This window comes from Lissotriton vulgaris, chromosome 3_2 (assembly GCF_964263255.1).
Source record: "Lissotriton vulgaris chromosome 3_2, aLisVul1.2, whole genome shotgun sequence".
Lineage (NCBI taxonomy): Eukaryota > Metazoa > Chordata > Amphibia > Caudata > Salamandridae > Lissotriton > Lissotriton vulgaris.
This window is the reverse complement of record NC_141690.1, coordinates 292,852,308-292,878,676: the sequence shown is the minus strand read 5'-3', so window position 1 is coordinate 292,878,676 and position 26,369 is coordinate 292,852,308. Positions and strand designations below refer to the sequence as shown.

At 48.2% G+C, this 26,369-nt stretch overlaps 1 protein-coding gene across 1 annotated transcript in view; it reads right to left on the bottom strand.

Moving 5' to 3' along the window:
• The window catches only part of LOC147725734 (uncharacterized), a 421,410-nt gene that overhangs the window by 136,795 nt on the left and 258,246 nt on the right, over window positions 1-26,369 (bottom strand). Inside the window, exons 7-8 of the mRNA XM_086964424.1 lie at window positions 18,688-18,882; window positions 16,770-16,996 (exon numbers count right to left, since the gene is read on the bottom strand). Of these exons, the coding sequence (XP_086820550.1) occupies window positions 16,770-16,996; window positions 18,688-18,882 (422 nt within the window). The remainder of the gene's footprint in view (window positions 1-16,769; window positions 16,997-18,687; window positions 18,883-26,369) is intronic.

The following is a 26,369-nucleotide window of genomic DNA, read 5'->3' as shown; positions in this document are numbered from 1 at the left end:
GATCTGTGACTGGGGGTGAATGTTTTGCCATTGTGCAACATTCCGTCCATCATCTTGTGTGTTTTGCTCTTCACCCTATGTGGGAAGGGTATGCCCAGACGTGGGTCCCTTGCTCACTAGGCCATTGGAGTCAAGCTATCCTGGCTGAAGATGGCTGATAGCCAGAAACCGGTCCTAGGATGCTTGATTCCAGTCCGGGAAAGACATGGCTTGGCAGTTCGGGTTGGAGTGTTGCCATGAGGCACAGGGTCAAGACTGATTTGCATATGGCCAAGTCTGAACTGGGGTGGCTTGGTGAGCAAAATAACGATGAATTAAACCCAGATCTGTGACTGGGGGTGAAGGTTTTGCCATTGTGCAACATTCCCTCCATCATCGTGTGTGTTTTGCCATTAAATAATACTCCCAAGTATCTATGTGATCTTACTTGCTCTAGTTGCGAATTGTCCAGAATCCATTTATACTTATGTTTTGTCCTTCCATTTTTGTTAACCTCCATGATTTTTGTCTTTGTTTCGTTGATAAACAATTCATTTTCTTTAGAGTATCTTGACATTCTGTTTATTAGGCGCTGCAGTCCGACCTTTGTTTAGCTAAGTAAAATAACCTAATCTGCATATAGCAGGTTAGATATTAGAGTATTAGCTAATTTGGGTGGACAGGCGTTCACCTCGTCCAATGCTTGCGCTAGATCTGCTAAAAACAACTTCAAAAGTAGTGGGGCCATTAAACACCCTTGATTCAAGCCTGACGCTGGTAGAATTTCTTTTATTGCAGACGATCCATCTCCCGTCCGGACTCAGACCTAAGTTTTCAGAGTAGAGAAGTTGAATTGATGTTAAAAGGGAGAGCGGTATACCTTGTTCAATCAGTTTTTGCCACTAGAGATTTCTATGAACACAGTCAAAAGCCGACCTAAAATCCACAAAGCACAAATACAGGGGTTGTTTCTTTGTGATATATTTATGCATTAACAGGCGTCATTTCGTTGATTACTGCTTTTAAATATTGTCACTAACTTGTTTTAAAATGATGCAGGTGCTGATATAATCTTGCTTCCAGGGGTGAGCTGCCGGCTGGGGCTGATCGTGTTCTCGCGGGCTCCCAGCGGCAGCGGGCGCCATCTTAGCTTGGGCTGAATTCTCCATCACAGCCCTGCCACTCCCCCGCCGCTCCGCCCCTATTTAGGAGCGCATTTTCCCTCTCTCTTCGTGTCTGACCAGTGGCCCGGTGGCAGTGGGCTGATTGGTCAATGCTCGGAGAGTTTGCTAGCTTCCCACGCATTTCGCCCCGCTGACTACGAGCGGAGGCGTCATTTCGTTGATTACTGCTTTTAAATATTGTCACTAACTTGTTTTAAAATTATGCAGGTGCTGATATAATCTTGCTTCCAGGGGTGAGCTGCCGGCTGGGGCTGATCGTGTTCTCGCGGGCTCCCAGCGGCAGCGGGCGCCATCTTAGCTTGGGCTGAATTCTCCATCACAGCCCTGCCACTCCCCCGCCGCTCCGCCCCTATTTAGGAGCGCATTTTCCCTCTCTCTTCGTGTCTGACCAGTGGCCCGGTGGCAGTGGGCTGATTGGTCAATGCTCGGAGAGTTTGCTAGCATCCGACGCATTTCGCCCCGCTGACTGCGAGCGGAGGCGTCATTTCGCTGATTGCTTTTAAATATTGTCACTAACTTGTTTTAAAATTATGCAGTTGCTGATATAATCTTGCTTCTAGGGGTGAGCTGCCGGCTGGGGCTGATCGTGTTCTCGCGGGCTCCCAGCGGCAGCGGGCGCCATCTTAGCTTGGGCTGAATTCTCCATCACAGCCCTGCCACTCCCCCGCCGCTCCGCTCCTATTTAAACAGGCAATATGAGGCAGCGCAGCGGACGAGCGCAGCGGGCGCGACGGAGGCGCGCCGGAGTTGCGCCTGGGTTAAGCCCGTCTGCGCCCGTCCGCGGCCGATCGGGGCCAGGGGCACGTGATGCTGCCGGTTTTGTTATGTACTCACCATCTCAGTTGTGCCTGCATTGGGCCCCCGGCTCCATCGACCCCTCCACAACGACCTACCTGATACATCTCGGCCTATACACCCCCCCTTCTCACTCCCCTCCCGGGATTGTATCACACTTAGCCTCACTACCCTCCACACCTCCCTCTGCTTCCCCCTCACCTCCGGCCCCTCCCGCTCCTTTATTCAGCACTTCGGTCACACTCCTAAACACTAGGTCTGCAGTCAATCACCAATACGAACTATTCGATTACATCGACTCCCATGAACCAGATCTCTTATTCTTAACCGAGACCTGGTTCAAGACCGACTCCCTGCCCAACGTGCTTGCCGCCTTACCATCTTCGTATTCCGCCATCCGAGCGGACCGCCCAGAAGGCAAGCGGGGTGGAGGAGTGGCCCTAATAGCTCGTACTGATCTTAATTTCCAAGTTCTCCCTTCCCCCCTATCCCCGATGTTGATTATCTCGTAGCCCGCTCGACTTCTCACCAGGCTCCCCTCACTTTTGTCTTAATCTATCGCCCCCCCCAACCCACTCCCTCATTTCTTCCCAACATCCAGACCCTCCTGGCTACCCTGGCAATTAACAACTCATCGGTACTAGTTTTAGGGGACCTCAACTTTTGGCCTAACGATCCTGCAGAAAGTCTTCAATCAAAGGAGTTTACTAGCCTTATGAATAGTTTGAACTTCTCGCCGCTCATCCATAGTCCCACCCACACACATGGTCATACGCTAGACCAAATCTGGTCATTGAACGTCCCATCCACATCCCCTATAATATCTCCATGTTCTTGGTCAGACTATTCCACCATCACGCTCTCCCTTGCTCTAGCGCCCCTGGTCAAACCTCCGCTTCCCAAAAACACCTGGGTTCGGAAATGGGGCAAAACAGACATGCCTTCACTCTGCTCAGCCCTGGCCAAAACCAGCCCTGACCTATCCGGCCTTGCAGCTACCTCCCAGTTGGCCGCTATTAACAACTGGCTTACTGTGTCGGGTGATGAATTCGCCCCCTTAAGGCGGCTTACAGTCAAGCGGGCTCACGCAGCCAATCGCTTGTTTACTCCCGACCTCAAAGCAAAGAAATTAGCTGCAAGGAGGGCCGAGCGAGCTTGGAGAAGAACTTACGGCCCCGCACAAAAGTCAACTTATTTGTCTGCCTTACAAGCTTACAAAAAGGGCATTCTTGAAGCAAAAACTAAATATTATACCAGCAGGATAATGACAGCTGAGTCCCAATCGAAGGAAATCTTCTCCACCGTCCATGAACTAGCATCCTCTAGCAGAGCCACGGTCACCATCCCCCCTTCCCAGCCCCTCTGCGACTCACTCAACGAGTTTTTTATTGACAAGGTTGTCAGAATCAAACATAACATTCCCCTGCTCTCCACCACATTTGTCAACCCCTCCCCACCCCCCACCACCCTCAAACTGACCAACATTCCATTACTAACCAATGACACACTCCTTCCTTTGCTTCATCGGGTCAAATCAGGCTCTCCCCTGGATTTTGCCCCTGCTCGTATCCTTAAGGAAATCTACTCAGCCTGCCCCACACCACCTCTGACCCTTCTTAATAATTCTCTTATACACGGTACTGTCCCCAGCCCACACAAATCGGCGGCTGTCATCCCAATCCTAAAAAAACCTGACGCCGACTCATCCTCCCCCTCCAATTACCGCCCCATTTCCCTCCTGCCTTACCTTGCAAAAGTTCTTGAAGTCCATGTTACCACCACTTTGAGCACCCATGTTGAGGCAAATCATTGCCTCTCCCCCTGTCAAGCTGGTTTCCGTCACCTGCACTCTACGGAGAAAGTGGTCATCTCAGTAATGGACAAATTGCGTGAAGGTATCGACATCAACCTTCCGCAAGCCTTGATACTCCTAGACCTATCCGCCGCTTTTGACACGGTGGACCATCCCATCCTCCTCAACCGTGTCAGGGCGGCGGGCATAGAAGGCTTGGCCTTTTCTTGGCTGGAGTCCTTTCTTGCTGGGAGATCTCAAGCGGTCCGTTTGGCTGGTTTCTCTGCGGTCTCCCGCAAGGTAGAGTGTGGGGTCCCCCAGGGCTCATCACTTTCCCCTCTTTTGTTCAACCTATACATTTTTCCCCTCATTTTTATGTTACAGCAGCTGGAGGTCACCGTGTTCAACTATGCGGATGACCTCCAGCTAATCTTCAACCTGTCCCACTCATCTTCATCCGCTCAGAACGTCCAGACAGTAATGACGTTCATTCAAGATTGGATGAATTGCAACCACCTCAAACTCAATCCGGACAAGACCGAGTTGGTCCTGAACGGAGGTGGTTGCAACCCATGGTCCCCCTCTTTCTGGCCCCCCCTCCCTTGGTGCCCCTCCACTCCCTGTACCCAAAGTAAAAACCCTTGGGATCCTTCTTAATTCTCAACTCACTGTTCACCCACAAGTTGGTTCCGTGGTTTCCTCCTGTTTTTTTTCCCTCAGAATAATCAGGAAAGTTTCCCGCTTTTTTTCTCCCTCTGCTTTAAAAATAATTGTGTTGGCCATGGTACTGTCCCTTATAGACTATGGCAACATAGTCTATAACGGGGCCCCTGCCTACGCGATCCATCGCTTGCAACTGGTACAGAACCAGGCTGCCCGCCTGATCCATGGCCTACCAAATATCACCGGGCCACTCCGCTGCTCAAAACATTACATTGGCTCCCTGTGAAAGAGCGTGCCCTTTTTAAACTCGGCTGCCTCACCTACCAGGCCAGATCGGGCACTGCCCCCGAATTCATCTGCTCTGCCATTAAGCCCTACCTCCCAGGCAGAGAACTTCGCTCCACTCATTTGGCCCTCCTAACCATCCCCCGCTTTAAAAAACAGAAGGTGGGTGGAGCGAGATTCGCTGTCTTGGCTCCAGCCTTTTGGAACTCCCTCCCGGCTACCCTGCGCACCTCACCTTCTACTCCTTAGTCACAAGGGAGAATCTTGAAGAAGAAATCTTGAAGTCCTTTCGTAGAAAGTCGTGTCTTGATTCCAAAGATGATCTAATTTGGAAGGCTCCCCGCTCCTGCCTTTATCCTAAAGAAAGGGGTGGTTACGCGGCTAGGTCCTGCCCTAGGGTTGGGACCAGGAAGGGGGATGATTACACCCCTCTCCCATGTCGGCTGCCCCCAGCTCAGGGGCTGTGCGCCCCTGGAACTGGTTCTAGCCGGCCTATGCACAGTGAGCACCGGGGTGCCACTTGCAGTCACCTTCCTGAAAAGCCCTGCCTACCCAGGATACACAAAACCTTGTCTGGGATGGTGCTAGCACCGCCCCGGACAGGAAACCCTTTGTCCAGGCTCCCCTAGCTGGAAGGACTCCCAGCTGCAGGGGGTCAGACTCGTGTCTGTGGTGGCAGCATCCATCTTGTGGAGCTGAGGCTTCAGTTAACTTTAACCGGGGTTCACAGTTACTACCCTGTCGTGTCCCTCTAGAAGGGTGGAATGCTAACCCCGTCGCCAGAACTGGCGAGGGGTTAGTATTCCAATTCGTATGACACCTTACTCGACATGTTTTGATAAAGCAGTACCAAAGATAACATTTAACCGCGAGGATTAAAATGCACTTAAGAGTATATGGTATGCGTTATCATGGAACAGCTATTAGGACTTGGTTCCGCAAGCTGCAGACGGACTCAGCTCATGCCAGAGTACCATCTCACACGATTCCACGCACTCTGCCTTCAGGATTGTTAAGGCCTGCCATAGGAGTGACTGATAGGAATCTGTGTGTCCATTTTAGGGTTAGATATAGGTATACTATATCTACAGCAAAGGGTGATTACACCACCTTGCCCCAGCTGTCGTGCAGCCAGTTGTGTCAGATTTAAATGGCCATCCAGGGGTGGCATAATACATGCTTCAGCCCCTGGTAGGCCCTGGGTACACCTATGCCCTGAGTTACAGGGTCTGATAAGGTGGCCCAGTCCCAATTGGATAATGCACCTAAGGTGCACATGTCAATTTAGTGAGAGAACAGCTAGGCTGTGGGTCTGATTAGCAGGCCCACAGCCAGGGAAAGTCGTAAACCAGTGAAACAAAAGCAAAAAATCTGGGTGATCATAGGATTGCAGACCCTACTCTCCTACATGACCCCCCCCCCCCAAACTTTGGGACAATAAACTAACCTTGACCAGGTGAGTCTTCTTGTTCTAAGTGGAAATATCTGGAGAGCCCATCTGCATTGCCATGATCAGTGCCAGGTCTATGCTCCACTGTAAAATCCATCCCCTGTAGGGAAATGGACCACCTAAGCCGTTTGGGGTTTTCACCCTTCATCTGATTTAGCCACAAGAGGGGCTTATGGTCTGTCTGAATCTTGAAATGAGTGCCAAACAAGTATGGCCTCAGTTTCTTCAGGGCCCAGACCACAGCAAAGGCCTCCCTCTCAATAGCTGACCAATTTTTCTCTCTGGGGGTCAGCCTTCTGCTTATGAAAGCAATGGGCTGGTCTTGACCATCAAAATTCAGTTGAGATAGAACAGCTCCCACACCCATCTCAGAAGCATCTGTTTGGGCAATGAATGGTTTGGAGTAGTCTGGACTCTTGAGGATAGGTGCTGTGCACATGGCCTGCTTTAGGTCATCTAATGCTTTTTGACAGCCTGCTGTCCACTGACCTTTTTGGGCATTTTCTTACTTGTCAGTTCATTAAGTGGAGTCACAATTGATCCATAATTCCTGACAAATTTTCTGTAGTAACCAGTCAGGCCCAAGAAAGCTCGAACCTGAGTCTGGGTGGTTGGAGGAGCCCAGTCCCTGATTGACTGTATTTTGCTCTCCAGTGGCTGAACTTGGCCTCCACCTACAAGGTGGCCCAAGTATACAACCTGTGTCTGCCCTATCTGGCACTTTGTAGCCTTGATAGTGAGACCTGCTGCTTGCAGTGCCTCTAACACTTTCCTCAGGTGGACCAGGTGATCCTCCCAGGTGGAGCTAAAGACAGCTATATCATCTAGATATGCTGCACAGAAGTCATCCAGCCCAGTGAGAACATGATTCACCAACCTTTGGAAGGTGGCAGGTGCATTTTTCAGACCAAAGGGCATTACCACAAATTGATAATGCCCACCAGGGGTTGAAAATGCAGTTTTGGGCTTGGCATCCTCAGCTAACCGGATTTGCCAATACCCAGCTGTCAGGTCAAATGTACTTAAGTAGTTGGCAGAAGCCAATCTATCTATAAGTTCATCTGCCCTTGGTATTGGGTGGGCATCAGTCTTAGTGACTGCATTGAGACCCCTGTAGTCTACGCAGAACCTCATCTCTTTCTTACCACCCTGGGTGTGAGGTTTTGGCACTAGAACTACTGGACTAGCCCAAGGGCTATCTGAGGGTTCAATGACTCCCAACTCCAACATTTTCTGCACTTCAGTTTTGATGCAGTCTCTAACATGATCAGGCTGCCTGTAGATTTTACTCTTAACTGGCAAACTGTCCCCAGTGTCAACCTCATGGGTGCACCAATTGGTTTGGCTGGGTGTTAGAGAGAACATATGCCTGAAAGATTGAAGAACCTGTTTGCAATCTTTCTGCTGATGTTCAGAGAAGCTGCCACAAAAGACAACACCATCTACTGACCCATCATCAGGATTCTGAGTGAGCAGGTCTGGGAGAGGGTCACTCTCTTCCACCTGTCCCTCATCAATGGCCATGAGCAAGCTCACGTCCTTCCTGTCGACATATGCTTTGAGGCTGTTCACATGAAGCACCCTGTGGGGGCTTCTGGGAGTTCCAAGGTCCACCAGGTAGGTGACCTCTCCCTTTTGCTCAAGAATTGTGTGGGGCCCAGACCATTTGTCCTTGAGTGCTGCTGGGGCCACTGGCTCCAACACCCACACCTTCTGTCCAGGCTGATAAACAGTCAGGACAGCCTTTTGGTCATGCCAAGCTTTTTGAAGTTCTTGACTGGCCTTAAGGTTTTCAGATGCCTTCTCCATATACTCAGCCATCCTGGAGCGGAGACCAAGTACATAGTCCACTATCTGGTTGAAGGCTTTTTGAGAGGTCTCTCCCATCCTTCCTTCACCAAACACAGTGGGCCTCTCACAGGATGCCCATACAAAAGTTCAAAAGGGCTGTAGCCAAACCCCTTTTGTGGGACCTCTCTGTAAGCAAACAGAAGGCAGGGTATCAGGACATCCCATCTACGCCTGAGCTTTTCAGGTAGTCCATGAATCATCCCTTTCAGGGTCCTGTTGAACCTTTCAACAAGCCCATTGCATTGTGGATGATAGGGTGTAGTGAATTTATAATTGACACCACATTCCTTCCACATAGCAGTCAAGTAACTGGACATGAAGTTTGCACCTCTGTCAGAAACAACCTCCTTAGGGAAGCCCACTCTGGAGAACACTCCAACTAGGGCCCTTGCCACTACAGGTGCTGTAGTGGTCCTAAGTGGAATAGCTTCAGGATACCTGGTGGCATGATCCACTACTACCAGTATAAACTTGTGCCCTGATGCTGTCTGGGGTTCCAATGGACCAACAAGGTCAATCCCCACTCTTTCAAAGGGCACCCCCACCACAGGCATTGGTATAAGGGGGACCTTTGTGGTGCCACCTGACTTACCACTGGCTTGGCAAGTGACACAGGAGCGACAAAACTCCTTGGTATCTTCATTCATTTGTGGCCAGTGAAAGTGTGAGACAAGCCTGTCCCAAGTCTTTGTCTGGCCTAAGTGTCCTGCTAAGGGAATCTCATGGGCCAAGGTAAGGAGGAAACCTCTCTGAGACAAGGGGATAACCAGCCTCCTGGCCATGCCAGGCTTGGGGTCTCTTGCCTCAGTGTACAGGAGTCCATCTTCCCAGTATACCTTGTGGGTACCTCTGGCGTTCCCAGCAGCCTCAGCAGCAGCCTGCTGTCTGAGGGGTTCAAGGGAAGGGCAGTCTAACTGTTCCTTCCCCAGGTCTTCTCTTGAGGGTCCCCCTGAGCCCAGAAATTCAGCTTGATCAAGCTCAAACTCTTTAGGCTCAGTTTCCCTCAATTCCTGTAGGTCAGCCTCCTCTGAGACTTGATCCTCGACCTGGGGCAAGGGGGAAGGCAATGCCTTAACCCTACTGCTCTTCTTCTTGGAAGGTGTCTGGTCCATTGTTCCAGGATCCAGCACCTGTTCAGTGGGGCATTTTCTGGCCTGTGACCTAGTCACAGCAAGCACATGTGCTGGTAAGCCTAACATCTCCATGTGAGTCCTCTGCTCCACTTCTGACCATTGTGATGACTCCAAATCATTGCCCAACAAACAATCCACTAGGAGGTCTGAACTAACTACAACCTTCTTTTGGCCAGTTACCCCTCCCCAGGAGAAAGCTACAATTGCCATACTGTGATTGGTAGTGACATTGCTTGCATTGGTCACCAGGAATTCTGTACCTGGCATGATCTGTCCAGGGTCCACAAAGTTAGGCGTCACCATGGTGACACTGGCACAAGTGTCCCTATAGGCCTGAGCCATTTTGCCATTTATCAAAGGTGTCTGTCTGTATTTGCCCAAAGTATTGGGACTGACATCAGGGGATATATCCATATCCCCTGTACAGACAAGGACAGCCTGAGTGAGTGTGCCAACTAAGTTGTCATACCCCTCAGAACCCAAGGTTAACCCAACTAAACCCTTGGGAGGTGCACTACTACTGCTGGCTGTACTAGGGGGCACAGGTGCCTTAGGGGCTGCAGTAGCAGGAGTCTGCCCTCCTTTCTTGGTGCACTCACTAAACCAGTGAGTTTTACTTTTGCAGTATTGGCACCACCTTTTAGATTGGCCTTCTTGAGTCTTCTTCTTCTGGGAAGCCTGACCCCCACCCTCTTTGGATTGTTGGGGACCTGTCGAAGACTTCTGGTCATTTTCACCTTTAGTATCTTTACCCTTCTGGTCTGCTTTCTTCTGACCACCCTGGTTCTGGCCCTGGTTTTGCTTAACTCTTGTTCTGACCCATCTGTCTGCCTTCTTTCCCAATTCTTGGGGAGAGGTCAGATCTGAGTCAACAAGATGCTGATGCAACAACTGGTTTGGACAATTGTTTAAAATCTGTTCTCTCATGATCAGATTGTACAATCCTGTATAATCAGTAACTTTACTGCCCAGTAACCAGCCCTCCAAAGCCTTAGTGGCACAATCAACGAAATCAGACCAATCCTGAGACTGAGTTTTCTGGGTATCCCTGAACAGCAACCTGTACTGCTCAGTGGTTAGGCCAAACCCATCTATCAGTGTAGTTTTCAGGACTTGGTAATTGTTAGCACCCTCAGCTCTAGTAGTGAGGAGCTTATCTCTTCCTTTGCCTTCAAAGGAGAGCCACAAGACAGCTGCCCACTGACTTTGGGGGATGCACTGGACAGTGCAGGCCCTCTCCAAAGCAGTTATCCATTTGTGGATGTCATCCCCATCTCTAAAGGGGGGCACTATCTTACTCAGGTGTCTAGTGTCTAAACTCCTGTTTTCTCTTGGGAGAATGCTGCCACCAGTGGGTTTTGACCCACTCAATTCTTGCTCTCTAGCAAAGGCAAGTCTTTCTTTGGCCAGGGCAAGTTCTTCCCTTTCAATCCTCAGTTGGACTTCCCTTTCCTTGGCTTCATATACTCTCCTCTGAGGGGAGGTCATCCTCCTCAGAGCAGAGGCCTCGAGAGCCATTGGTTCGAATGGATCTGTTAGAGCCTCTTGATAGAGACCTAACTCGTCCACTCCCAATGTTAAGCTGGCCTGAGAGGGGTCCCAGGGGTCTCCTAGTACCATTCTCATGCCTGCTTAAGTTGTCCCTAGTTAGCTGGCTAACTACTGTTGGACCTTTGTCTGCCTCGTCCTCAGATGGCTCCTGATCATCATCCTCCTCTGCTGAGAGATGGATGAGATCAGGGTCACCTGTGGTTCCCTCTAGGGCAGGCATGTCCCCTTCTGGATGAGAAGAGCTAAGTTTCTCAGCTTTTCTGGCATCATAAGTCTCTGAGAGACCAATCAGAAATGGGATTGTGGGGTTAGACCCCTGTCTTAGCTTCCTGGAGGTACACACTTGTCTCATCTCGTGGAAGCTAAGGGCTGCATATCTGGAAGAGGCCTGTGGAGGGTCCTCAACCACAGGAGAAGTCTGGGAAGATTCTCCGTGGACAGACATGCTTCTAGTGTGGTGTAAGTGGTGCACCTACCTACACTATATGTTTGCCTACTGATCCCTTGCTAAGAGTTGTAGCCAAGGTGTGCTAAGCCTTGAGGAGCTACAACAGCTGGTTCAGTAGAACTCAGAGTATTCTAAGCTAAGTTATATGTACCTGGAGTACTTATGTGATCTTTCACAAGATATTCTTAGGATACGTGTGGTAAAACAACAGCAAGCTCAAATCCCAACCGCTGCTCACCAATGTGAGAAGTTGGCCTGATATATAATGTTCACTATTCTAGTGAGCACTTTGTATCAGTCCAAACAACCCTTATTGATGATTGGTTGTAAGTCAACCTTATAGACCAGCTATCCTAGTAGCATGGATACGAGCAGTCTAAGGCTAAAGACTCTAGAGGGCGTGTTAAGCCAGCTGTTTTACCTTCACATATACCCCTTGAACACCAAGTGAAAGGACACCACACAAGTGTTATGAAAATAAACAGTTATTTATTTAGATCACAACAGCCCTGTACTCTTTATGAGGACAGGGTACTAAGCACATAACAAAACTCTTACGAAAATACTTTAAGTTGCACAATTTACACAAATGCCCGAGGGGCACGAAACACCATATACTAGGAAAGTGGAATGCGAAATTACTAGCAGGTAAGTACTGTACTAATAGGCTTTGGAATCGCTAGGACTTGACTACTGAACCTTTGGATTACAGCTAGGAGGCCTAGGGGACTCGTGTGCAGAGTGTGCACTCTCACGCGGGATGCGGGACAAAGCCTATGGTAGCTAGTAAAGACAAAGTTAGTGTTCTCGGGCGAACCCGACCTGGTAGGAGGAAAACGAAAGTGGATTCTGACCCTTGGATAGTGAGGCTATGCTGGGGCACTGAAATGCCGAAGTTACCTAGCCCAGGGGCTGCAGCTGCATAGGTCTCAAAAGACGTTGGGAATCCTCGTTGACGGACCAGGAGCCTGAAGAAAAGGAGTTGCTGGCAGGCGACCAGTGAAGAAAGTTCGATGGATCCAAGCCTGGATCGAAGATAGAAGACACCTGAAAGCAGAGGGGACCAAGTTCGTGACTACTAGCCAGTAGTCAGGTGGCACCAGGAGGGCACCGGATGGTAGTCACCTCGACTAGGTGAGTGGGCGACGCTGTGCTCTGCAGATCTCACTGACCAGGAGGCGTTGTCGGCGACCAGGATGGAGGAGCGAGCTGTCCCACGATGGATGAAGCTGTCGGCGTCGCTGGACCCAGGATTGGGCAACAAAGCCTTGGCAAATTCAAGCCCACGCGGTGGACTCAAAATGGCGTCTGGAGTGGACCAGGAGGGTCCGGGGTGCTCCTCTCTTGGAAGGGAGCAAGGGCCAGTCTGGAGCAACCAGACCAGCAGTCGTGATGTCGTCGGGCGTCGTTCAGAAGGCCACAAGCCAACGGGCTAGTAGCCAAACAGCGCGGTGAGCAGCAAAAAGAAGAAGGGCCCCACGCAGATCGTGGAGATGCTGGGAGGCTGAACTTCGGTGCTGGAGCTGCTCAGGGTCGGGGCTTCTCGGTCCCCAAAGCACTCACCAGAGGATCCCTCGGCGGTCATGCTGGAAAGAAGTCGTGCAGTCTTGAAGATGGCCAGTCCCTCGAGGTCTCGTCGCACCCACGGGTCTCAGCTTAGCTGTAGAGGTGGGTAGAGGTCAGAGGTGCCAGGGAAGCCAGTTCTTGTCGAGCTGGGCAGTCGGATTCCGGAGGAAGTACTTACAGCAGACCGCAGTGTTCTTAAGATGGTGCCTGCGGATGCAGGGTGACTACTCCTTAGTCACAAGGGAGAATCTTGAAGAAGAAATCTTGAAGTCCTTTCGTAGAAAGTCGTGTCTTGATTCCAAAGATGATCTAATTTGGAAGGGTCCCCGCTCCTGCCTTTATCCTAAAGAAAGGGGCGGGTACGCGGCTAGGTCCTGCCCTAGGGGTGGGACCAGGAAGGGGGGTGGTTACACCCCTCTCCCATGTCGGGCTGTCCCCAGCTCAGGGGCTGTGCGCCCCTGGAACTGGTTCTAGCCGGTCTATGCACAGTGAGCACCGGGGTGCCACTTGCAGTCACCTTCCTGAAAAGCCCTGCCTACCCAGGATACACAAAACCTTGTCTGGGATGGTGCTAGCACCGCCCCGGACAGGAAACCCTTTGTCCAGGCTCCCCTCGCTGGAAGGACTCCCAGCTGCAGGGGGTCAGACTCGTGTCTGTGGTGGCAGCATCCATCTTGTGGAGCTGAGGCTTCAGTTAACTTTAACTGGGGTTCACAGTTACTACCATGTCGTGTCCCTCTAGAAGGGCGGAATGCTAACCCCGTTGCCAGAACTGGCGAGGGGTTAGTATTCCAATTCGTATGACACCTTACTCGACAAGTTTTGATAAAGCAGTACCAAAGATAGCATTCAACCGCGAGGATTAAAATGCACTTAAGAGTATATGGTATGCGTTATCATGGAACAGCTATTAGGACTTGGTTCCGCAAGCTGCAGACGGACTCAGCTCATGCCAGAGTACCATCTCACACGATTTCACGCACTCTGCCTTCAGGATTGTTAAGGCCTGCCATAGGAGTGACTGATAGGAATCTGTGTGTCCATTTTAGGGTTAGATATAGGTATACTATATCTACAGCAAAGGGTGATTACACCACCTTGCCCCAGCTGTCGTGCAGCCAGTTGTGTCAGATTTAGATGGCCATCCAGGGGTGGCATAATACATGCTTCAGCCCCTGGTAGGCCCTGGGTACACCTATGCCATGAGTTACAGGGTCTGATAAGGTGGCCCAGTCCCAATTGGATAATGCACCTAAGGTACACATGTCAATTTAGTGAGAGAACAGCTAGGCTGTGGGTCTGATTAGCAGGCCCACAGCCAGGGAAAGTCGTAAACCAGTGAAACAAAAGCAAAAAATCTGGGTGATCATAGGATTGCAGACCCTACTCTCCTACAGCCACAAAGAGAAAAGGCATGCTGATTACGACAACACTTAGACAACTTAAAACCAAGCTGACCAGACCCACTCTCCTACCATTGCTTCGTGTTGCCCAAGTTAAAATACAGTCATCCATTACCTATGGCAGCGAAGCATTAAGAGGCACAGATGCGATATTGCTGGACACAATCATTTCAAAAGTGTACAGACTACTCTTAAATCTGCCACCTTATACCTCACAAGCCCAGATCCGGTTAGAATTTGGACTAACAAAACAACTGCTAGCAAGGAGAGGATCGTACATTAAGTGTTGGTACAAAATAAAGAATTCACCCGAGAACACACTGAACCACCAGCTCTGGCAAGATTTGTGCAGCTGCTCCGAAATGCCGGGAAAAAAGTACTTAGAGGAGTCACTGGCTATTACAGGACTAAAAGAACCATGGGAAACCTCATTACCGCACGCACAATTTAAGCACGCAGTAAATAAGAGCATAAAGAGACTCTCTTTTATAGAGGACAAAGCCACCTTTGCACATAGGCGCCACGCCTGGATGATTCTGAGCACATACAAATCACCTGGGTTACAGGCTTACTTTGGACTGGGGTACTGCAGGGAATCAAAAGAAGCCTTTTTAAAACATAGGCTAGGAATCCCACCAGCCATACCACATCTACAACCAAGGCTGAGAAGGAACTGTGGGACAACATGCAGGTTATGCGGTGCAGGGAAAGAAGATATCGAACATTTGCTATGCTCCTGCTCGAAGTTAAAAGAGGAAAGAGTAGCTCTCCTAAAAGCAACTTTTAACGAATACAGAATACGCACACGGAGACAAGCAGTCCTCGCATGCTTCGATCCAAGAATTCCGCTACTAAATGGGATGTTGGTAAAAATTTTGAAATTAGTGGTGCTCAAACTAACAAACCAAGATGTCGGTGGCTCAGACAAAAAATAATGAATTATGGACACTCCTCAAACCCTCCTTTTATAACTACTGTAGTTTCTAATAATTAAGATCTCTCTTTTTGAGATTTTTCCTGACGAAAAGCGCATTCAAATGTATTTTTGTAATGGTTTTAATTAATCAGAAACAATACATTTTTACTTACTAACATGGGCAACCGAGTGAGATCTAGGTGATGCAACCAAAAGCCGAGCCGTCGCATTCTGGACCCTCTGAAGGCGTTTAATGCTCGCTTTATTGGCGCCCAGGTAAAGACAGTTGGCGTAGTCCAATCTGGACATGATGGACGCCTGGATGATAGTCTGTCGCACCTTAGAGGGGAGGAAACCGAGCAATGGTCTGAGACCACGCAATAGCCCAAAGCAGGTCCCCACGACGGCTTTCGTCTGTTTATCAAATGTCAGGTCACTGTCGAACCACACGCCCAGGTTTCTCATGCCTCTTTAGGGCGGGGGGCGGGCTTGAGGCAATCCAGCCGGCACTGCTCAGACCAAAGCTCATGGTCCTTGCCAAAGAGGAGAATCTCAGACTTGCTGGCGTTCAGCTGTAAACTTACCTGTTTGCAGATAGGTATTTGATATTCTGGGCGTCGATATTTTTGACAGTCGATATTTTTCTCCTCGATATTCTGTCAGTGATTCTTTATAAATAGTTATAGAGGCATCCAGGGGCACGGACCCCAGCTTGGCTGAAACTTAAACACAGCAGCCAAGGCTTGCTTGAATTGGATTCTTTGTTCCTTTGGTCCTGCCAAGTGATCTTATTATCGAACGGAACCCCTAGGTAAGTAAAAGAAGGGACTCATTTAAGTACGATGCCGTTGATGTGAAATGGGATAACTGCTTTGAGGACGGTCGCAACCATGGTGAACGATTTAGATGTCTTTGTGGAGAGGCTCAGAGCAGACATAATAATTAGAAAAGTATCTGAAAGTTTCTGAAGGCCACAGACCATTCTTGCGAAGGCAGTCATCTGTGTTCATGAGTACGGGGAGCGGGCGGTCCCCTTCTGGAGGGGAATCGGCTGCAGCAGGGACCAACTGATCATCCAGATCACTGATGTAGATGCTGAAGAGAAATGGGGTATATTCCCCACTGGATGCAAATCTAATACAAAGTTCATCACCAGTGTGCCGCTGGTCAAGTTGGCGGACAATGTTGGGGTCGGCTCCTTTGCTTAACAGCTTTGGCCTCATGACGTTGTCAAATGCTGCACTCAGGTCCATACGCGACAAGTATAGGCAACCTTCCTTACCAAGCACATACTTATTCATGATTAAATGAAGAGTCAGCCACTGGTCGACAGGTCCTAGGCCCCTTATAAAGCCATATGGTGCTGGTGTTGGGATACTATCTTCGCTCGCCCAGTTTTCAAGGTGGTCGAGCAATATTCTGTCCATTATCTTGACCACAGATCCTATTAAGGATACGGGTCAGTAGCAATAGGGACCATTCCCTTCTCCCTTCGTGAAAATTGGGACAATTCAAATATCCCAGAGTTATCTTTTTCATTATACAGAATAAAAATAGTTTTATTATTTTTAGATTAAGATCATTTAACCTTGTCACTGCAGAAGGATCTTTTCAAATAATTGAAGCCGGCCACAGAAACACAAGAATGGATGACACTTGTTGGGGGTCATGAACATAAAATGAAATAAAAATACACACTAAGACCAAGCCATAAATAGGTTCTATATTTAACCTGTTAGGAGGCAGCACTTACCTGTCCGGTTCTGACAGAAGATCGTCACGTTTCGGTCGTCCTTCTCGTCGTCTTAGAGTCTGCATCAGGAGCTCTTTCTGCGACAGAAGCTGCTTGTTTTCCTCCATCAAATGTCTGATCTGCGTGTCACTCTCCTGCTCGGTGCTTTTGTCCCCTGCGAGGGACGCCTCAAGGGTCTGCATGTTCTGTCGCAGTGACGCCACCTCAAGCAGGAGATCCTCATTGATCTGTAGCAAGGAGTCAATCATTGATTAGTGCTAACGCCACCTCAGGATTGTAAATGCTATGACACCAGAGCATGTATTCACAGTAAAGTTAGTCTACTCCTACTAAGTGCCTTCTGTGAATACCAAAAGTAGTAAGTTTAGGATTTTGTCTTAGATTAGTTCTGTGAATCGGGCCCAAACTTTTTATCCACTAACCTTGACCTGCTGCATGGCAACGTTAAGGAATAAAAGTAGCAGAGAGTAAGCCCTAGATGTCTAAGCAGCCAGCTTCATTCACACACCTTGAATCTCCATATTTGAAATACCAGGTGGAAAGGGTCTCTTTTTGTACATCTCCATTTGGTACTTATTGCAAAGGCTTTCCTGAAAGTTCTCTTGTGTGTGGGGGGTGCTCTCCACCTAGGTGTAAGTTTTCTACTCCGCTCGCGGAGGCCGGGGTACACTCATGTACGTTGTGGTGTGGAATGAAGCACACTTATGAAGTGATATATAACAAGGAGGTGATTTAATTAAGGAATTAAAGAGGTTGGAATCATATATTCATACAGTTAATCAAAATAAATACCTCTGAAAACCATAAATTACAACACTTTTTTTTAGCCTACAAAAATACTTTTTTATTGATTTTGGGCAACCTTTTCTTTTTTCTTTTTACTTTAAATCTTTTTTTGTTTGATGTTTCATACACCTGAAATCTTTTGTGTTATTTTTCTTATAGTACATGAAAACAGTTATATTACAATACATTTATATATACAAAAAATACATCATTCTTACATTTACACATACGCCATAAAGAACATGAACATTTTTTACATTTGGATATCACTCCTTTTTTGCCAACGCGTCGGCAGGAAACAGATAGAGGCTAGGAGAAATCCGAGGAAAAGAAATACTGACCCCCATCAGGGCAGCAGAGTGAAAAACATTTTTTGTCCCTCTATAAGAGATCGAAAAATCTCCGACCCTATATAGGACCATAAAAAACAGGACACTTCGAGACCAAGATAGCCTGGGTCCCAGTTAACATCATTAGAAAGGATAGGACTCTTGAAATTAATTTCTTGTTTTGGCAAAAAAGGAGTGATATCCAAATGTAAAAAATGTCCATGTAAAGAGACTTGTGTTCTTTATGGCGTATGCGTAAATGCAGGAATGATGTATTTTTTTTTTGTATATATAAATGTATTGTATTATAACTGTTTTCATGTACTATAAGAAAAACAACACAAAATATTTCAGGTGTATGAAACATCAAACAAAAAAAGTTTTAAAGTAAAAAGAAAAAAGAAAAGGTTGCCCAAAATCAATAAAAAGGATTTTTGTAAGCTAAAAAAAAGTGTTGTAAATTATGGTTTTCAGAGGTATTTATTTTGATTAACTGCACTAACGCTTATAAAGCAGCTCATCTCACATACAAACCGCCCCCTCCCCCCCAAATCAAAGACCCCCACACCTAGCACCAAAAACTGGAACTGTCTGGTAAAAACAAGAACCTCAGAGGCCCATCTAGACCGCTTCTGGGCGCTGCCTGGTTTCCAGCATCCAGTGCGCGTTTGAAGTTCTCTTCTGACCCTGGGTGTGAAGAGCTCTTTCAGTCCTCAGGGATAGCGACTCTGTATCAAAAACTCTGAAATAAACACAGAAAAATGACCTCAACGCAGTGCTCCCTTGAGCACTCAGACACTTACGCTCCTGCTGGCACCGAGCTCTGACCGCAGCGCCAGCCTCTCCCTGGCCAGCCTGTTGGCATCGAGCCTGGCCTGGAGCAGCTGGGAGCTCACTGACGTCATCTGCAGCTGCAAGGTGTCCTTCTCCTGCTCCGCCTGGTGGCGGCGCGCCAGCACCTCTTGGGTGTATCTCTGCAGCTCGTCCCACGCCAGCAGCTGGGAGTCAGACGTGCACATTGTCAAGAAAAGAAGATTTCAGATTTATACATTTATTGCTGATTAATTAAAATCGATACAGAATAAGAACAAAGAAAAACGAGAACAACATGAATTTTAAAAACACCTTTGTGTTCCGTCTAACCATAAATAAAAAAAGTAAATACAAAAATATAATAGCTGAATCAGCCAACCTCTATGAGCTAACCGGATCCCAATAGATTTTAATGAGTGGTGTATGTCAGATGTTGCTATGATAATATCTGCTTCCTGAGGCAGCTTTTAAAATGTTTGTCACCTGGAAGACAAAATGTTGCCAGGAGTGAACGCGCCACTGTTCATTTGTAGAACCTTCAACAAAAGGAGCCCCCCACCCCCCCTTATCTAAAAGGGACAGGCTGGTCAGAACCAAACAAAAAAATGCATTTCCCTTTTGTAAATACTGAATCAAAGACTGGGCACTATTCTAAAAACACAATGGACATGTTCTAGGGAATTAAACACACAGAGTACAGCTAAATATCTTTCTACATTTCTTAGACACACAGGGGCAGATTTACGTTACATGGCGCGTCCCTGCAAACCAGCAGGGGTGCTCCAAGTAACGTGCGACAGGCAAAACCACCCGTGCGCCACCACTGATGCACCGCATGTACAATGCGGCTCACCTTGGCACATGGATGGGCACATGGATGGGCAGATGCGTGTCGCAGCCCCTGGCGGAAAGGCAGCGAATTGCTGGAGTTGTGGCGCAAGCGCGACGCAGCTCCAGCAAGGCTCGAGGTGACCCTATTCCTAACATGCTGCGTCAATCCTTACGCCTGCTTCAAGCAGGCGCAGGGTTTTGCCGCAGAATGGTCGTAAAAGTGACTGAGTGAAATCTTGTACATTTCTCAGGCAAGGTGTTCCTGCATTGGAACGCCCCGGCTGCTCCGGAACACCCACATGTGGCGCAGGGGTTTACAACGTGACGCATCTCCCTAGATGCGTCACGTTGTAAATACCCCACAGCATGGTGCTGGCTTTGTGCCGCAGCTGCGTCACAAAAGTGACGCAATGGCGGCGCAAATGTGACATATGGGGCTTGTAAATCTGCCCCACAAAATATAATATCTGAACAGCGTTGGTATGTATTCTCTTTTATTTTTGAAAAAAATAAACGTTTTAACAATAATTCACACAGATAAAAAATCCCAAATTAGAGGAAATTAAAAGTCAGCCCTATTTTTCTAATGTATAATAATTCCTAATGACATATTAGAAACGAATCACAATTGACTTCTAAAATATAAAACTGTTGACGCTGTGTTTTGGTGGACAATAAAACAATTTTTCAGCACCTTCTTCAGGACAAGAATGGAAATCATAAAATCATTTTAAAAAACCAGAGAAATACATATTATTATCCAACGCTTGATATATTATTTTTTACAATTCATTACAAACAACCTCAGAGCATACCCAGCATCAAATTTAAATAATCATGTTCATATCCCATTTCAATATATCATTTCAATTCATAAAATGAGCTATTCATTATATGGATACCGCCCTTTTTTAGATTTCAGACCCCGGATATTTAGAATTAAAAAATGTAAATACCCGTGTTAAACTAATTGAGAGGTCTGGCAGATTCTTTCACAATGTCACATCTCTTCTGATGTCATCGGTAATCCATAGAACGGGGAACAGCCTTTACAACGCGGGTATTACCACGCACTACCATTACAACGCTGCTATTACAACGCAAGTCGTTACAACGACTTACGCTGGAGGGCGCTGTTGGATAGGGAATAGTTTAATTTTCCATTCCAACACCTTCCCTACTGTAACGTGGGCTGGAGTTGGAATAGAAAATTAAACTATTCCACTTTCCAGCGCCTACAGCGCAAGTCGTTGGAATGATTTGTAGCGTTGTAATGGCACGTGTGGTAAAAGCCCGCGGTGTAATGCCATACAACCCATAGAACGTAATGCAACTTAAACCTTCACTTTCCTTACTAATGTAATTATTGTTAACACATTTTTTTTAATAAAGATAATGCCTACCAACGCTGTTCAGATATTATATTTTGTATGTATAAGAAGTGTACAAAGATATTTAACTTTACTAGGTCCTGGGCCACCCACCGATTGCCATTGGATGTTTTCTCTGGCATTCAGAAATGCTGTCTTGTTATTGGTGCATTTCTGTAAAAGTCCCTCCTTTGTGTAGTTAGCTCTCTTTCCGGCGATTTCACTCAGAGTACATTCTGTTTGGCCATCACACAGTACAGTGTGTGACGGCCCCTCCTCCCTTCTCCTATATGGGCATTGCAGCCCTATACACAGCTTGTTTTTTAGTGCAGAGGTTTCCTCCCAGCTCAAAGCAATGTCAGACCCACTCCCCGCCCCCTGTGTTCTCCACGCCGATCACTGGGCGAGGGTGTCTGCATTGGTGCTATGCAGCTAATTATGTGCCAGTGCAAAGTAAAGGACCAGGATGCGTCATATTCCCATAAATACGATGCATCCCTGCACTTTCCTCATGGCGCAGCGCGGCGCAGTAAGCTGGCTTGCGGTGCGTGATGCGTCTGTTTTTTGTAAATATGCCCCATGGTTCACAAGGGTTTGTTTGGCATGTGGTTCAGATTATTTATCCATACAATGACACCAAACCATACATTAATACAACAAGTAACTTCACAGAGCTCTTGCTCCTTCTTCTGGATGAAATGCGCGTCTCGTGAGGAAATGTGGGACATTCTGGCTCCTGTGAGGGAGAACTTGGCATCTCCTTCTTTACAGTATGGAGAGGAAGGCAGCGCCTTCTTCCCTCAATATGTTAAGCCATCCAGATTGTCCATGGCCCTGCTTGGTGATGGAAGGATGGAAAGAGGTTGATGAGGTTCAAGTTCCACATTTTCGGCAGAAGTTGTACCTCTAGGAGGGCGAGGACACTCTTCCTCATTCTAATCGACTGGATTCTATTCTGGCGCCCTGATTGGTAAAACTGCCATCAACCCTGGGGATTGACTATACAAAGGAAAGGGCTCGGCCAGCACACCTATAGTCACTAGTAAGTCAGTAGGCCTGTGTTACAATCAATGGGTATCAATAAAACCCACTCCAACCCAATAGAAATGACATCAACAACAGTAATATTCATCAAAATATAAGGATCCAAGGCATGTAGTAATCTTGATAATCTTTATTCCAAATAGTATTCTTAAAACTTCCCAGCATACGACTTGCCGACACGTGTTTCGTCTAAAAGACTTTTTCAAGGCAATAGTGGCAGTCCAATGATCCGCGGTCAGAGACGGAGACTCACATTCACATATAGCCCCCCTGTGGGCATACGCTATTATAAGTCAATCACTTATGGGACACTTGCATATTATTCAATGAAGGGAATCGTAGTATCATACACGTTCCTGTTGTATTCTCGAACCAAATATCGTCACCATGAAAAACTAAAAAGTTTTGTTTGCAGCACTGCAAGGACACTAAAGTCGATCACTATCCAAGCATATGATGTTCCAGTGGAATTCAGATAGACCAGTGAGATCACAAATTGTTATACGGTGAGTGAAAGACTCACTATTCCATAATGTACAGAGGAGGCCCTTGTGTTACTGCCGTCCGACCAACCACAGCTGTTGCCAGGTGTCATATAATCCAATAAATCTTCTCCTGAAAAGTCTACAGGGTCATAGTCAGATCCACCGCTATAGTATATTAAAGTCATGAACCATGATAAGTCCCGGCCAGCATGACGCTCGTATCCGTAGTTCCGATCAGCCCAAGCAGAGACCTGTGTGTGCTACATACACCTCTGGGCAGTGGGCGTTGCTAGGGCTAATTTTGACTATGATATTTACTACTTCCACGTTTATACTATACCACTTATTATAGTGAGGCCAACGAATGTGCGGACGTTTCTCTATCTAGAGAGCGCTACTACCCATCTTTTGGGAAAAAACCCTAGGAATTGAACCCCCACGGATGCAACAAATGAAAAGGAAGATTCAGATCTTCAGAAGGCGTCTTCGGCTGAAAATCAGGACCTGAATGCAAGTTTTTAGTCGGCCTTAAGGTCAATCTTTGGTTCAAAATGTTGATAAACGGACTGATGCGGTGCAAGAGGGCCTGCAGTCTTCTGACCTCCTATGTACCATGGAGCAATGGATGAGACCCCTGGCTGACGTCTCTTCTGACGTCATTCGCACCTCTGCTTTGTCCCCAGGTGGCTTGATTGCAGCCAAGAGGCATCTCTGGTTGAGGCAATGGAAGGCAGAACCAGGGGGGAAATTTCTTTGATGAAAATTCTTTTTGAAGGGCAGTTTTTCTTGGAGAGCAGCTGACTGCTCCTATTTCAAAAACATTTAAGGAGCACAAGCACTCATTGCCCAACAAAGATGGTTCTTCAGCAGGAAGGTCTGCCCCGAAGCATGAAGCCCGCCGTTCGTCGTATCGGAGAAGGACGTTCCAACCTGAGTTCTCTCTTAATCGTAATGTCCCTAACATGAAGGGCACTACGTAGAAGAGTCCCTGACAGTCCCTCTTCTTGCAGTGTTTTGCCGGTGGGATGTGACAGATCAGTGGGTACTGGATGTTGTGACAGATGGATATGTGATCGAGTCAGTGCACACGCCCCGGATACGGGCATCCTTCATATCCAGGTTCCAGTCGCCAAAGCAAAGTGAAAGGCTCTACTAGATGGTGTCAGAGACTTATTGTCAGAAGTTGCCATCTGCAGGGTACCTTTCTTGGAGATAGGGATGGGTGCCTGCTCAATCCTGTTCCTAGTGCAGAAGGCTTCAGGGGCTTTTCGTCTCGCCTTGGACTAAAATTGGCTAAATTCATGAATTAAGACAAGTCACTTTGGATTGTGACACTTCAAATCGATTCTGCCAACGGTAGGCCTAGACGACTTTATTGCGTCCATTGATCAGCAGGACGACAACCTTCACGTTCCAATTGTGCCTCCATCCAAAACATTTCTTCAGTTTGTAGTAGGAGAAGAACAGTTTCAATTCTGCGTGCTTCCCTTTGGTCTCAAAACTTCTCCAATGCTCTTCACAAAGGTCCTGGCTCTGTTGATTGCTATTCTTCACTCAGAAGGGATGTTCATTCATCCTGGCATGGACTACCTGCTTCTGCAATTTCCAGAAAAATCTCAGTTGATGGAGCACATGGTAAGGTTCTTGTATGTGATTCAAGTACATGGGATCTTGGAAAACTGAGAAAAATCTTCCCTGGTACTGTGCCAGGACTTGGTGTTTATTGGGCACATTTCCAGACTCACAAGGGAATTGCTGGGCTGTCAGAAAGACGGCTGGACGTCCTGCAGACCCATGTAATAAGCTTACTGGATCAGGCAGCACCGAAAGCCGTAGATGGTTGAGGGTTCAGGGCCACTTGCCATCAACTGTGTTTCTAGTTTCATGGGCTTCTTTCCACAAGCTCTTCCGGTGGACTCTCTCCTGATGGCCTCCAGTGTTCTGCAGTCTATCAGATCGCATCAGGATGACAGAACAGATGCAGAGGGATCTGTCTTGGTAGTTGGAACAGGATCTTCTCATGAAGGGGGTTGTACTGACCCCTCCTGTCCCGTGGTGCTGCGACGGATGCTAGCCTCTCGGTCTGGGGGGCCTGGTTAGATTTGAAACAGGTTCAGGGTTTCTGGTCAATAAAAGATTCTCAGAGGTCCTTGAACTTGAGAGAGATGAAGGCTGTTCATCTTGTCCTGTTGCACTTCCGCCCTTCTCCAGTGAGGGAAGCAGGGAGGGTTTGCACTAACAATATAGTAAGAAAAGCTTATATCAACAAACAGGGCAGCACCTGATCCAGAACTTCGAACATGACCGGTTGTGACACTTTCGAGTGCGCTCAGAGGTCTGTGCTGTGATCGGTCCTGACACGTTCGAGTGCGCTCAGAGGTCTCTGCTGTGATCGCTCCTGACACGTTCGAGTGCGCTCAGAGGTCTGTGCTGTAATCGCTCGCGACACTTGCGAGTGGGCTCAGAGGTCTGTGCTGGGATCGCTCGTGACACTTTCGAGTGAGCTCTGAGGTCTGTGCTATGATCGCTCCTGACACTTTCCAGTGGGGTCCGAGGTCTGTGCTGGGATCGCTCCTGACACTTTCCAGTGGGGTCAGAGGTCTGTGCTATGATCGCTCCTGACACTTTCCAGTGGGGTCAGAGGTCTGTGCTGGGATCGCTCCTGACACTTTCCAGTGGGGTCAGAGGTCTGTGCTGTGATCGCTCCTGACACTTTCCAGTGGGCTCAGAGGTCTGTGCTGTGATCGCTCCTGACACTTTCGAGTGGGCTCAGAGGTCTGTGCTGTGATCGCTCCTGACACTTTCGAGTGGCCTCAGAGGTCTGTGCTGTGATCGCTCGCGACACTTTCCAGTGGGCTCAGAGGTCTGTGCTGTGATCACTCGCGACACTTTCGAGTGCGCTCAGAGGTCTGTGCTGTGATCGCTCGCGACACTTTCGAGTGGGCTCAGAGGTCTGTGCTGTGATCGCTCCTGACACTTTCCAGTGGGGTCAGAGGTCTGTGCTGTGATCGCTCGCGACGATTAGGAGTGGGCTCAGAGGTCTGTGCTGTGATCACTCGCGACACTTTCGAGTGGGCTCAGAGGTCTGTACTGTGATCGCTCGCGACACTTTCGAGTGGGCTCAGAGGTCTGTGCTGTGATCACTCCTGACACTTTCGAGTGGGCTCAGAGGTCTGTGCTGTGATCGCTCCTGACACTTTCGAGTGGGCTCAGAGGTCTGTGCTGGGATCGCTCCTGACACTTTCCAGTGGGGTCAGAGGTCTGTGCTGTGATCGCTCCTGACACTTTCCAGTGGGCTCAGAGGTCTGTGCTGTGATCGCTCGTGACACTTTCGAGTGGGCTCAGAGGTCTGTGTGTGATCGCTCCTGACACTTTCGAGTGGCCTCAGAGGTCTGTGCTGTGATCGCTCACAACACTTTCTAGTGGGCTCAGAGGTCTCTGCTGTGATCGCTCCTGACACTTTCGAGTGGGCTCAGAGGTCTGTGCTGTGATCGCTCCTGACACTTTAGAGTGGGCTCAGAGGTCTGTGTGTGATCGCTCCTGACACTTTCGAGTGGCCTCAGAGGTCTGTGCTGTGATCGCTCGCGACACTTTCCAGTGGGCTCAGAGGTCTGTGCTGTGATCACTCGCGACACTTTCGAGTGCGCTCAGAGGTCTGTGCTGTGATCGCTCGCGACACTTTCGAGTGGGCTCAGAGGTCTGTGCTGTGATCGCTCGTGACACTTTCCAGTGGGGTCAGAGGTCTGTGCTGTGATCGCTCGCGACACTTTCCAGTGGGGTCAGAGGTCTGTGCTGTGATCGCTCCTGACACTTTCGAGTGAGCTCTGAGGTCTGTGCTGTGATCGCTCCTGACACTTTCGAGTGGGCTCAGAGGTCTGTGCTGTGATCGCTCCTGACACTTTCGAGTGGGCTCAGACGTCGAAGCTGTGATCGCTCGCGACA